Here is a 14587-nt window from a genome sequence, read left to right on the forward strand (position 1 = left end):
TTCACTTCATTTATACCATTTACGCATTCTAAGATGTTGCTCTCTGGATAAGGTTGTCAGCTAAATGCCTAAATTGTAATTGTATTGGTAAATTGTAACTTTCCTGACCTACACTAATACAAGCGTAGTTCAATCCCAACACATTATTGAAAATGTAACCAGACAGTATACCACATTCAAATCTCAGCATATGCAGTGATTTAAACCCTATGTTACTTTAGTTCTCATGACAACACCACCAGTATGCAAGAGGGGGGGGGGGGGAGGAGAGACATAGTATCCAAGTCCAGGATAATAGTCCAGCAAGTCCAGGCAAATAAGGCCTAAATACTGGGACAAGCGTAGGAAAGACGCATTGCTGCTAGTCACACTAAAATTGAGGAACTTGGTCCAATCAGTGAGCGAGGCCAGTCCAAGCAATGACCTCAGCACCTTCTGTTACCAGTAACCACACACACACACACACACACATCCTAGATGCTCACAATCATTATCGTTTAACGGATTGGGTAATTAATTATAACACACAGTGGGTTGTGCTAGTGTTACCGTCCCCTTCACAGATCACTCAAGGCAGTGGGATGGGGGGAGGGGGAGGGGAGGCAGCAATAAGACAGTGTTGAGAATAATGTGACCATTGATCATATTGATCATACAATTTTGAGAGTGGGAAACCCCATCCAGTCATTGTGTATACTATTGATTTAATCACTTGAAACCCAAGTGTCCTTCTGGCCATGTAGGCGAAAACAAGAAGATCTACAATCTCACAACAGTGGAGAGTGAGCTTGCCGATCCGCTTGTTGCTACACGTGGTGAGCTTGTAGGTCTGCTGCTCTCCTCTGCAAAGAGATTTACAGTGGAAAGGGAAAGTTTACGAAGGGCTCAGGACAGACCCTTGGGGGGGGGGGGGGGGGGGGGGGACCCCGTTCCGCTTGTTGCTACATGTGGTGAGCTTGTATATCGGCTATTTTCCGCAACGAGATTTACGGTAGAGGGAAAGTTTGAAAAGGGCCCATCGTAGACCCCGTTACGCTTGTTGCTACATGTGGTGAGCTTGTAGATCGGCAATTCTCTGCCAAGAGATCTGAGGAGTCGAGGGGAAAGTTAAAGAGGGGTCAAGGAGGATAGATATGGGGGGGGCGTTCGGCAAAGCATATAGGGCTTAAGTGGTTAAGAACAAAATGGCCACGGCGTGATTAATATGGTCAACTGCTTATGGAGCAGGGTGTTCTGGAAGAAAGGGTAACAAAAACCCCGTGCCCCGGAGTCGCCGAGCAACAGCCAATAGTGACATCACATCAATCCCACTCAGACAAAGGGGGGGAGGGGGGGAGGTGCAAGAACACACACAATAAAATGCTTACATAAGCAAATCTCAACTCATACCAAGGGGACGGTTGTAAAAAAGCTCCTCGTGGGTTTGAAAAACTCGGGCACGAGGCCAAGGACTGTAGTAACTGTACTGTACTGTACACACACATGGAAAGAGAGAACACGTGAATGTCAGCCCTCCAGATGCAGCATATGGGACCAGTGTGTCTACTCTCCTCTGAACAGAACAGAACACAGTCACACACTGCTGTTGCAAAGCCCATAAAGAGACAGTCGGTTTGTAGGTTTGCTTCAAAAGTTAAACTAGAGTTACTTACTAGTGTGTTAGTGAGTGAGTGAGTGAGTGAGTGTGTGTGTGTGTGTGTGTCACAGTGTGTGTGTGTGTGTGTGTGTCCGGCAGTTAGTGTAGGCCGCCTAACAGATTCTGAAACGTTACCGTGGTCTTCCAAAATTACACGTTTTAGCTCGTCAAGTAAAGTTTCTGTATTCATTGGGATATTACAAGAAAGTGAAATGCTTACTACCGTAAGTAAAAGTGAAATGCTTACCAGCACCTAATAAAAATGTGTTGCTGCGTGACGTTCATTGTTTGATAGCCTTGGTCAAAAGCAGGGTGGTTGGGGCGAGGTTACAGCACCGGTGAGGTGAGGGAAAACATCTTCGAATCGACACCGCATACAGACGATTACATTACTCTCATGTATAAATCGTCTAGCCTCTAGCCCAATGACAGAAATAATTCCACTGACTGTGTGATGCTTTGCTTCATCTGAAAGCATGCTGGAGGGCACAAAACTAATGTTTTTCACACACACACACCACAATCTCAAAAGAAAAGTATAGACCCAACTTCCATCCGTTACTGTGTACTTTAAGACAAATGCAAAATGAACAATATTGAATGGCACTTTTAATAGCTATATATCCATGTCATCCCACGAATAGGTGTTCAAAGTAGGACGACAAATGTGATATGTGACACATATTGTCCTACTTGGTAACAATACCAGTGTGTCATGCATAGAGGAGTCTACTGCCCTACAAGGCTATAAGCTATCTGCCAGCTCCGTTTATCAGATGCCAACCTGCCAAGTTAGTACCCGGTGATTCAATAATGCGTAGTAGAGTATATCCAATGGCTTAAAGTACCTTATTATGACGATACTTGATACACTTTGCACAACTGCTTGAAGGCAAAAGGTGTTTGGGAGACTTTTAAAAGCAGTTACAGTAAGGAATAGAGGTAGCTGCCATTACCCTCCCAAGAAGAGAAAGGCCCATCCACAATCAGACCTGCGACAAAGGTTTCAAGATATTATCATATTACTGTGCCGGTTATAATTTATTCTTATTGTTACATCTTGTGTACAGTCAGGTAGAGCAAAACTTATTTTGGTTTGGCTTCCTTCAGACAATGGAGCAGCAACATAGAATGGATGGGTATAATGTCCTAGAAAGCCCTATATCGGGAAGATTAACGCTTCTATATGGAACAAGTTACTACGTTATACATTTATAACGTCAAGGCATGACGTGGGCATTTCCTGCTCATGCTGAGACAGAGAAAAGAAATGAAGAGGTGGCTGACCGGCAGCATTGGGGATGTTCCAGTTCTATAATGGGCGGATGTAGAATACACACATGGACATGCTGGGTGCTGGGCTAAAGAAACTCCAGTAGATATTGGATGGAGCCCGCACACCACAGGTACAAGAAAGACGTTCTTTATTGAAACATCTGACAACGTTTCGATCCATTTGATCTTCATCAGGTCATCCAGTCCTATAATGGCTCATGGGGAGTCTTGGGGACACAGCCATGGAGCCTCAGAACTATCCTTTTAAGGCCTAATTCATACTCCTGTTTTAGGTGACAAAAGGTGACCAGTCTGACCACCGAAAACTACAAGAAGTTGACAACAACACACCGCGGTGGCTCACACAAACACATCTGTATGAATAGACCTTCAGCAGATGTGTTCATAATATATCGTCAACTATAGGATTATACTACAAAACGTGGTACCAACTAACTACATCACAGGCCACACATGAATTCTGGAGATATTAAGTCCCATCCAATGTCAACTACCAGTATGGTTACAGAGTTATGCTGCTGCAGCTGGGACAGAGATCCATTTTAGCCGATTCCAGACATAGAGGACGCAATCAGGACATCAATGACTAGATGCCCAATGGAAAATGACAAATATCATGCCTCGTCTTAGATTGACAATGGTAGCATTTCTTCAATTGCCATCAAACCTCAAGTCTGTTCCTCAACTATCCATGTCCACTGTTCACCCATCACCACCAATGCATAGAAAAGGGACAAACAAAGCACTAATGTTTCTGATATTATGTGAACGTGTCTCCCAAATCAGGAGGAAAGAAAACTGCACCCTTCATTCAAACAAGTAGCTGCAGATTACTGTACTACTGCATATTAATTTATTCAGCACTTAAGTTCTGAGGGTACTCCTGGTCAGAAAATAAATAAACCGAATAGTCATTTCTACATAATGACCCACATTATTGTCTCAATTTTACCAAACAGCAAACTATGTGAGACAGAAGTGTTGTCCATGTCCTAGTAACGTTAATTAGACAGACTAGTTATTGTTAAACCACCCACACTGAGACATGTTGTGACATGTTGTGTTTTTTCAGCATGACAATGGAATGGATCATCATTCTCACATAAAGCACTTAGTAAAGCTCCATGCAAATGAACAGCACATCTATCTGAAAATTGGTATTCATACAGCATCTGCTATTTATTTATTTTTAAATGGCAGAGTGCATACACACAGACTCATTGTCAGCAGCACACACACACAGTACACAGGTTAATAAGACTGCTATTAAAAGGTAAAGGCACAAAACGTGCTAGCTAACAGCAGCCAGTGATTCAGTGAACAGCTGACTGACTGTCAGCTTGTCCTGTGGACCAACAGACACACAGCAAATGCAGCTAAGGTAGTTAGCATGCTAGCATTGGAGACCTTTTGCACTCTTTGTGCCGTTGTGATGTTGGCTTTAAAAAAATACTCACCAAGGTAAATATCTCCAAACGATCCACTTCCAATCTTCCTGCCCAGTCTATATCGGTTTCCCACTCGCAATTCCATGGTTAGACAATTTATGTGGTTATTTTAGCTAGCAATAAATGTCGCTAGCTCCAATAAATGCACAAAACTGTTCAGGTGGAAAAATAAAAGATAAAACTAATTGCTCGAAATGTGTGAATAAGTCACACCAAAGGTCTCTGAGAACGCAGTATTCTTCCCTTTATGTCGGTCTTGGGTGCGATCATCAGCACCCCCACCGGCGCCAGTCCAAAAAAATCCAGTAAATTTGAAATCTTTCACCACTCGTTTTAAAACGTTCCGAGGGTCGTAGTAACACAATACCAAGCTTGTCGTAAAGGTGAAAGTGTCTATTTTATGCTCTTGGCATTTGCAATAACATCGCTGTTAGATTTCCGACGGATGAAGGTGGATTTCAGAGGTTAACTCTTGTTATGTTTCGCAGATCATCAGAACAGCCTTCCTTGTTGTTTCTCTCTACTGTAATGAAGAAAGTGCCTGACTGTGTGTTTCGCGTCGCCAACGTCACACCTTAGAGCTGACCAATGGTAGACTCAGTAGGAGGAGAGTGGGCGGGGCTATAGCCGTGAAGAGCTTGTAGATTTATTAGAAAGCGTGTATGCATTTTGGTTTGTCCGTTGTTCTCCTCAAAGACCATTATTAAAGTTGATATTGTATGGTCTAAATAAACGAAATGTTTTTTGTTAAAAGGTTAAGGCGCTATATTCTGACTGACAGACAGTAATATGGACTGTGTTTGTTCAGTAACAGCAGGGGTCTCTTCCTACTTCCTGTTTATCCGCAGCGGCAGCTTTTTATTTAAACAGAAAGATATATATTTAGGTCAGGATACCAATTTGACCCAATCAGAATAGAGATCTTACACAGGATACAGATTGAGGCTGATGAATGGGTACTCTCTAGTCTCTCCTGATTGGCTGAAATTGGCAACCCACCTGAAAATGAGAGAGTTGGAGTCTGAATGGAGTCCTGTTACTGAACAAACAGTATAGCAATAGCAATATCGAACACAACAAATAGGCCTACCCTAATTTTTTTGTAACTTAAATTAATTAATTAATTAATCAATTAAAGTTACTTGACTTTTTTTCTTCTCAAATCTCTCTTTCTGTCACCATTTCTATTATATGAATGCATTTCCCCCCCTAAAACATCATGACTATGTTGTTACTTAAGGCAGGGGTTCTTAATCTTTTCAGCCCCCCCCCCCCCCCCCCAAAAAAAAAGATAATAATATTTGAACTGGCGACACGCCAAAATAATCATATTTGAACTGGCGACCCCCACATTGAACTGGGGACCCCCACCCTGATAAGCACTTGTAGTTGTAGGAGTTGAAGCATTACATTTGGTTTGACTCAGTTCCACAGATTAAATTGAAAATAGCTGAGCGGCTATTTTCACAATTTTGTCCTCTTTCTTATATCATTTTACATTTTTGGCCAATGTTTGACAAGTTTGTGTGTAGTCAAGTTTGTTGATTACTTTTGATGCAGTAACAGTCTTTTTTCTTTCTTTCTTTTTTGTAGGTATTAATACATGTATGTATTGTCACTTCACTGTCATCTGGGGACCCCCCCACTGTTGAGAACCCCTGATTTAAGGGCCTAATCCTCTTTGTCCCTTATACTCCCAAGTGGGACATATAGCCTAAAGGCTTCCGGGATCTACTGCATGCTGTGCCTCTCCTAATGTAAGGTTCCTCTCCTTTAAAGCTCAGCTGTCACGGTTCGTCGGCAGGCTGTTGTGGGCCGATTGATGAGCGCAGTGGTTCTCAAAGTCCCAGGGGTCCTTTATGGGGGTCCCCAGCAAAATAAGGAACAGTTTAACCATGCATAAATGTTTTTTAGCCTATTTCACAAATGGCAAAAAATAGCAGATCACGAATTGCGGCGTGTTATGTGAGTTTGTAGAACCAAAATAGGGACGCCAGGTTGGAAGGGTCACAGGTCAAGTGGACACCATGGGCCTCTGCGCTTGTAGATCTGCTATTTTCACTAGTCTGGCTCCCGGCCGGCCCGGGTAAACGTCTAATTTGTCGTTTGGGTCTCGACCCCAAAAGTTTGGGAACCACTCCGTATAGTATACTAGGATCTTCAAATCTATTCATCCATATGGGGGGGTCCTTGACATGAAAACGTTTGGGAATCTGAACTAGCCTATGTGGTCTGTGGGCCTATTTACAGGGCTTAGAAACCCTGTGTGTCAGGCATGCTTTTCATGACATGTTTACCAGTTTCCAGTTACCGAACGTTGCTGTGGTGCCTCCTCTTCAATAGAGCACCCAAACCAACACCCACCCAACCACTGATCCATCGACACCTCACCCCATACTCTTGACAACCCATCAATACCTCCCCGAGTCCCTGGGGTGTCTGTCTGTCTGTCTGTCAGCTCTGTCTGTCTGTCTGTCTGTCTGTCTGTCTGTCTGTCTGTCTGTCTGTCTGTCTGTCTGTCTGTCTGTCTGTCTGTCTGTCTGTCTGTCTGTCTGTCTGTCTGTCTGTCTGTCTGTCTGTCTGTCTGTCTGTCTGTCTGTCTGTCTGTCTGTCTGTCTAATATCTGTCTGTCTGGTGGGGGAAAGTGGGTGTCAGAAACCGAGGTGTCGGTTGGGATGGCAGGTGACTGAGAAAGGGGACCCTGCAGGAAACTCTCCTTTCAGCTGTCAGGGGTGGGGTCTGAAAACCTCCATATCTATAATCAAATTACACATTTTATGAATGTAATTTGTAATCTACCCATCCCTGGTGGTGGTGGCGGTGGTAGTAGTAGTAGTAGTAGTAGTAGGCTAGTAGTTGTTGTAGTAGGGGTTTCACAGAATAATTTAACATTTGATTATTCAAATATCAAAACCCCTATTCGACACTGTACAACTACAATGTACATCAAAGTCGAAAATTTGCTGATATATTGCTGATATTTTTTGTTTTATTTATAAAGCAGTGGCCGTATTTATTTATTATTATTTATATAGCACATTTTACAACGCAAGATTAAAAAATGCTGTACAGAAAAGAAGGGAAGAAAATACACTAGCATGTCAGAAAAACACATCAAAACGGAGAGACATCACTGAAAAATACAAGACGCAATTTCACTGTCAGCAGACAGTGAAACAAAAACACAGACCATAGAAAGTTTCTATGGTCTGTGTTTTGGCATTTAACTCTGGCTGAGGGTTTCTATTAGAAACCCTCAGCCAGAGTTAAATGCCAAGGTGTAAAGGTGGGTTACTTTTAAGGCGAGATTTATAAGACCTCGGTGGACGGGGCCAGTTTGACGTGGGAGAGCGCATTCAATAACGTGGGGGCTACGACAGAAAAGAGAGCAGCTGTGGGGGGGCACTAAAGCACTCATGCCAGAAATATAAAAGGGCACAAAGAAAACATGACTCAACGCTTGTAGGCAACCTTCCCCGTATTTCTTCACTAAGTCCAATCCAGAAGAACACAGTTTGCCGGCCACTGCTACAGAGCTGACAATGAGGTTATATCTTCCCTCCTTCTCTGGAGTCCTGCCTCAAAGCAGACCAGAGGTAGAAAACTGTCGTTTCCTGATGTCATCGCTAGGGACACAGGCATCAGTAAGCAGGAACTGGTGCCGGCAATGACCGGAAAGTCTGGCGTGGCATTGTGAAATCCATGATCTCGACCGCGGTCGAAAAATGATGATGAGGCCAATTGCATTTTAATGAGAAATGCAGAGATTTGCTCTTTTTTATTGGATGAAAAGAATATGATAGGCCTATATTACCCACAAATTCACAAAGTCCTATTCGAATACTTTCGAAGTAAAAGTCTTTCAAATTCGAATACTATAAAAAAAATCACACCCGAGTGAACTGAGTGGTGCAACTCCCTTCTCTCTCACCCCCCCCCCCCCCCCCCCCCCCCCCCTCCTCTCTCTCTCTCTCTCTCTCTCATTAGCAGGCAACAGTACAGCACTATCTCTCTCTCTGTTTCTGGCACAACAGCGCCCCTACTGGTACTAATAGTCATACTCGGACACATAGGTGAACAACACGGACATTGCTGTTCCTTGGAGTGGTTGCACCACTCAAAAATAAATATTTGATTCACTGTGTAGTAGTAGTAGTAGTAGCGATGGATCATGGTGGTGGTGGTGCAGAAATAGTACGTCTCTTCTTTCTCACGAGTAAAAACGTAGTGTTAAGTCCTTCTCATCCTCACACACTGCTGATGCATGAGTGTTCTATCTATGGGGTCCATGAGAGGACCGCTTGGGATTGTCACACCTGGGGCAAACCTTTGAACACAAAGTGCATGCGACTGTCCAAATGACCATCAGTTAGTTACGCAAGGGCTCCGGTTACTCACTAATCAGTTATCATGATACCTTTAGGTCCACTCACTGACTATATCAGCTGTTTGCTATACAACAAAGCCAGCCTTTGCTGATGTCAGCCTCTGAATATAATCCTAGTATACCGTTGGAGTTAGGTGAGGTTACATAACCTAATACACGTCGAGGTACAGAACAAAAGCCTTCTTGCTATGCATGACTACTCTGCATTTGTAAGCACCCTAGTTACAAGACAAGGTCACAGGAAACACACTTAGGTGGTGACCAAACAAACAGGAGGCGTGCCAAAAGCAAGCTGGTCACTTGGTTTAAGCAGCCTAAATGCTTGCATTTGTATGAGAATAAAATATCATTTGGAGTAAATGTTTCATGCTTCTCTAAACTGATAAAGCAAAAAGGAGCTGTACAATGCTATAGTATAGCAATGTGGCTCTTTCACAGAGGAATTCCACCAATAATGGAAGCAGAGACAGAACCCAGAACCCAGAATTTATATGGGGAAACCATGGCCGGTGGGGAGAGTTACAGTAGGAACATTTTTGGTACATTCCTGTGGGTAACTTTGCGACTGATGACAACAATGTTAGTATTTGAATGGATTCTGGATGGTGTTGCAGTGCAAATAGCAGCTTGCCATCCGGCCAAATGTGTATTCGTTGGTTGTCGCCACCTACGTATTTGTTCCCTGGAAGACATATTGACAGCCCTGTATGTCAATATTGCATTACACCCATCCTGTTCAGCCTGTTTTAGGTTGTAAACAGTGTCTGCAGGCCCCAAACCAAGGAATATTGTGTTATCTGTCATTTTGCGTCCATTGGCATTTGTCTATTGTGAGCAGCTGAACTCTGGGCTGCCTCTGCTGTCGGTGTGTGAATGCCTAAATGAGAGGCCTAGCTGTAAAGCATTTCTTCACAAAAATGCTGTTATTACAGTATATGAACGCGGACCATTAACCATCTGCCACTGGGTCGCAAACAGAGATTTACAGTAGGCTGGGTCCCTCCAGCCTACCCTCAAGGGTAACAAGGGAATTCAACCACTTTAAGTTTAAACCCTAGATACACAGTGCATCATTAACTACTATCCCCCCTCCTCTTTCCCCCTAAAAAAATAGACTGAATTGTTTACATATTTTCTCTGAATATTTGCATAATTATGACATGGCCAGAAGCTATAGGAATGATAGGGTTAAAGTAGCTGTCAGTCCAGGCTGACAGGCATGAGCTTCTTATGTTTTCATTTTATTATATATATATATTATACCACTGGGGAGAGACAGGAAAGAAAGGGAAGATTACATGCAATGCAACAGCATAGGTCTGGAGCTAAACTGTATATGAGGACATCTATCTATATGGATATACGTAGCGGCAGGATTTGAACCTGTGATGTTCTGGTTTTACGTGACAGTCATGTTGTATAAAACACCTCGCCTATACTATTTCCTCTGCTGAGGTGCATGTCGGGGCGTGCATGCAGTCGTGTGACGTCCGTCCGGGTGACGCAGAGAGGGAAAGTATTCGGCCTCAGGCCCTTTTTGGGGCGCTGTTCTGATATATACAACATGCTGAGGTGGAATTCACCTCAGCATGTCTGACGTCACACTGAGGGCAGGGTTTTATTGTGTCGTGAGTCCATGGGTGCGATGTGTCATCAATGTGGAAGAACATGGAAGTATTTCAGGTTCTATAGCTGTAGCTGCTCTAAGGCGTCATAATCTCTAAAAAGATAAGGTGGTATAGTGCTCTGCCTGAACTTATCTGATCTGCGTGTGTGTGTGTGTGTGTGTGTGTGTGTGTGTGTGTGTGTGTGTGTGTGTGTGTGTGTGTGTGTGTGTGTGTGTGTGTGTGTGTGTGTGTGTGTGTGTGTGTGTGTGTGTGTGTGTGTGTGTGTGTGTGTGTGTGTGCGTGTGCGTGTGCGTGTGTGTGTGTGTGTGCGTGTGTGTGTGTGCGCGTGTGCGTGCATGTGTGAGTCATGTTCACATGGCACTCTGTCAAATGGTTCACTGCTAAACAAAATAGCTGCTCTCCTTTGTGTCTTCAGGGATATAGAACCAGCTCTACGTCCAGAGGAGTAGGAAGATGGTCCATGACACACACAGGATCTTCAACAGGGTTCATTGGGGGTCATCCCTATGTTCCCCAGGTTCTATGTTCCCCACTTATCTTATAGGTTTAGGGTTAGCGTTAGGTTTCTGGTTTAAGGACTTCAGTGTTTTGTACTATACAATTGTATGTATTAAGAACAAAGAATGTTTGTTTTTGCCATCTTTGTTGAAGAGTCTGACTCTGAGCAATTATGTTTTAGTTTATTTTATGCCAGTGTTAATTATTTTGTTGGCTAAGTAGCCTAGGCAGGCCTAAAGTTCAAAGACTGAGCTTAAATCAGAATTTGCTACTAAAAGTAAAACTAAGACTAAGTTGCTAAAATACTTTTAGTCTTATTAGAATTATTAAAATTACTAGGTTAAGTGTCTGGTTTCGGTTTCGGTTTATTCTAAGTGGGGAACAAAGAACCTTTTTTGCATGGTGGGGAACATAGAACCTGGGGAACATAGGTACGCTCCCGTTCATTGCCATGCTGCATGGCTTGTGGTGGACATTTTTGTCAAAATAAAATCTTTGTACAAAATGAGCGGACAATAATATTCCCAGAAACCCATGAAGAGCTGGACCTGAATGCCCTGTTGGTCATTCAGGTCATTATATACACTCTCAGGGTTAAGGGGTTATGGGGGCCTTGGCCGGTAGTCCGAGTCTGGCAGTGTGCCGCGGGTTTGACTCCCGATCCCGACGGCCCTCACTGCAGGTCACCCTCCCATCTCTCTCCCCATTTCTTGTCAGCCTACTGTCTGTCCCTCTATAAAAAATATAAACAGTTTCTATATCATCAGGTGAAATGAACTGAAAACAGTGTTACTACAGTTTTACAGAAATATGGTCTGTACAGAGGCTATTTTCTCACGTTTTATGTTTCTACACACACACACACACACACACACACACACACACACACACACACACACACACACACACACACACACATTTATACGGCTCACGTCTCCACCACTTTTCCCCTGCAGCCATTATTACTGTATGGGAGTATATCTGTATGCTATTTATACAGTACAGCACTGTATGTATAGGCTACATGCAGCACTGTATGTATACAGTATGTGTATACATTATTTATTCGCTACAGATCCCTGTGTTCTGCTCAGTAGCTGCCCACCGAGCATGTTTCTTTTCCATGTGAATTTCAAAAACAGCGGGGGGAAAAAGCAGGTTTGGAACTTAAGATTTACAAGTTGCGCATAGTGTGAGCTTGTAAATCGGTTATCTTTTCCATTTCCGTTATAAGAATAAAATGTGACTTAAGTGGTTTAAACAAATGCCTGGTATGTGCACTCTACTTGTGTGCAAATAAGCGAAACAAACAAACCAATGATAGTTTGCTGTACTTTGACAAGGCCTTCTGTTGGTTTAATTAAATTGCGGCTATCCTGGTGGCGCAGCCAGTTGCCACAATAGACAAAGACTCAACTGTGGGGATTCTCAGTATAAATTGGGTTCATGACCTGCTGTATCACATGTCATCCTATCTCTCCGCCCTCTCGTTCCATTGTGACGATAATTAAAAAATTATCATTTGAAAGAGAATGCCTGTGTGTGTCAAGTTGTTGATGGCTTAATCCTCCACCCAAACAGCCAGCAACAGACTCAAACCTCAACACAAAGAGAGAGAGAGCCTTGGGAGTGGTGAATGAAAACACCGATTGCTTGATATAATTTATGGCAGATACTGAATGCTTTGAGAGTGTATAGTGTCCAAGCCCTATGCTTGAACACTGTGGTTGGCTGACGGCAAGGAGGATGTTCAGACGTGTGCTCAAAACTGAAAGTCCAAACTTGTCCATTGAGTTCACAAACAAAGATAATTATTAGCTGATCTGTCACCTCAGCATGGTCTGGTCTTGCCCACGGCCTGTGGTGACGTCATCAAATGAGTACTATCATAATTATGGCTCTTACAGAGAGGGTAAAACATTCTGTATTGTGTAGGTTTAATCAATGTTTAATTCACTAAGTTGTACTTTGTCTTATGACAAATGCCGATCTATAAGGTCAAAATATTTTACATTGTGACACGTTGTGAGCTTGTAGATTTGCTGTTTGTCGTGATCATATAGGCTAATGATTGTTTTGTGAGGGTAAAACATTTTGTATTGTGTAGGTTTAAGGAATGTTTAATTTGCATTAATTTATACTTTAATTTTAGTTCAAAGACCAGAGTTATGTATAGATTCTAAGATGTTCACCCCCGCTCCCCCGAAAAAGAGAAGAAGTATAGGTCTGCTATTTTTGAAGAGTATAACGCATACATGGATGGTTAAAGATTCTTGACATGTCAGTGGAATAGAAAGTAAAATCTGCATGGTGAAAGATAGAAGGAGATATTACACATTCCAGTACGTGTGTTTTTTATTGTTCAACACGTAACACTGAAATACAAAACATTCACTCCAATCAGTGCAATGTGTGTTAGTAGATCATCAACTCTCTGACCTTGCATAGCCTATATATTTTTTAAACAATATATTTATTGCATTTTTCTTTTTTTGTACAAACAGACAATACAACAGAACAATACATAATACTCGACCTTGCATATTGAAGAAGATCAAGATCAAGATCAGTGGTTCCAAAAGGGGGGTCCGGGGACCCCCAGGGGTCCTTGAGGGAGTTCCAGGGGGTCCCCAGCTAAATGATATAGAACTTGGAACCAAATGGAGCCTTATGGGTCTGTATACTATAAGTGTATAACTCAGAGAGTGTAGAAATGGATTTGTACACTCTCAGAGTTACAGAAACATTTATTTTACAATATAAATTGGGGGTCCCAGAGATAGAAATGGCATTAAGGGATCCGTTGACTAATGCATGTCAAACTGGGGGTCCTTGAAATTAAACGGGTTGAGAATCACTGCTAGGGCCGTAGAAATCTTCTCTTATGGGGGTCCCTGGCATATCTTTTCAAATGGGGGTCGTTGACCCTAAGCCATTCCAGCCTGTCAAAGTGGACAGGGGTGAGGTGGGTTCGGGGGATGAGGCCAAGTTTGTTTTGGGAAGTCTGGAGCCTTGTTTTAAGGGCCTTTGAGGTGCTGTGGTACCAAGAGGTGCATGCATAGTCGAAGAAACCTATAGTATCACATAGTATCATGATGCAATGAATGAAATCAAGCCCTTAATAATAACGGTCATGATTTAATAAATATCAATCTTTTTATTAGCTATTAATTCAAATATCTTCTTACATTTGATGGACTAAAAACATTTGATGGGCTTAAATACTGTATTATTACTGTACTGTATTACTGTATTATATTTCAATGCATTTAACAAAGGGCGTTTTATTTATTTACATTTTCCCATAAGTAGCTTGCGCCATCTGTTGTCAAAACTGTGCAATTTATCCTCAGTGCTGAAACGAACCCGCGCACGCGCACACGCATACACACGCACAGTCGCGCGCGCACACACACACACACACACACACACACACACACACACACACGCACGCACGCACACACACACACACACGCACACACACACACACACACACACACACACACACACACACACGCACACACACACACGCGCGCGCACACACACGCACGCGTAACGCGCTACTAGACACTCCCAACGTGATTGTCCATTGGTTGAATTCTCCCCAAGTGGGCGTCACAATTATCCTGCAGCCAATCAGTGTACAATACACGTGGACGTGACCACAAACAGGAAGAGTTGAGTGTAGTTCACA

The 14587-nt window shown here is 42.9% G+C and overlaps 1 protein-coding gene across 1 annotated transcript in view; it reads right to left on the bottom strand.

Annotated features, from left to right (window-relative positions):
* Nucleotides 1–4894, bottom strand: part of csnk1da (casein kinase 1, delta a) — a 36793-nt gene extending 31899 nt beyond the window's left edge. Inside the window, exon 1 of the mRNA XM_083780825.1 lies at nt 4390–4894. Coding sequence (XP_083636951.1) covers nt 4390–4465 — 76 coding nt within the window. The 5' untranslated portion in view covers nt 4466–4894. The remainder of the gene's footprint in view (nt 1–4389) is intronic.
* Nucleotides 4895–14587: the final 9693 nt, after the last annotated feature.

This window comes from Protomyctophum parallelum, assembly GCF_964188405.1.
Source record: "Protomyctophum parallelum genome assembly, chromosome: 13".
Classification (NCBI taxonomy): Eukaryota; Metazoa; Chordata; class Actinopteri; order Myctophiformes; family Myctophidae; genus Protomyctophum; species Protomyctophum parallelum.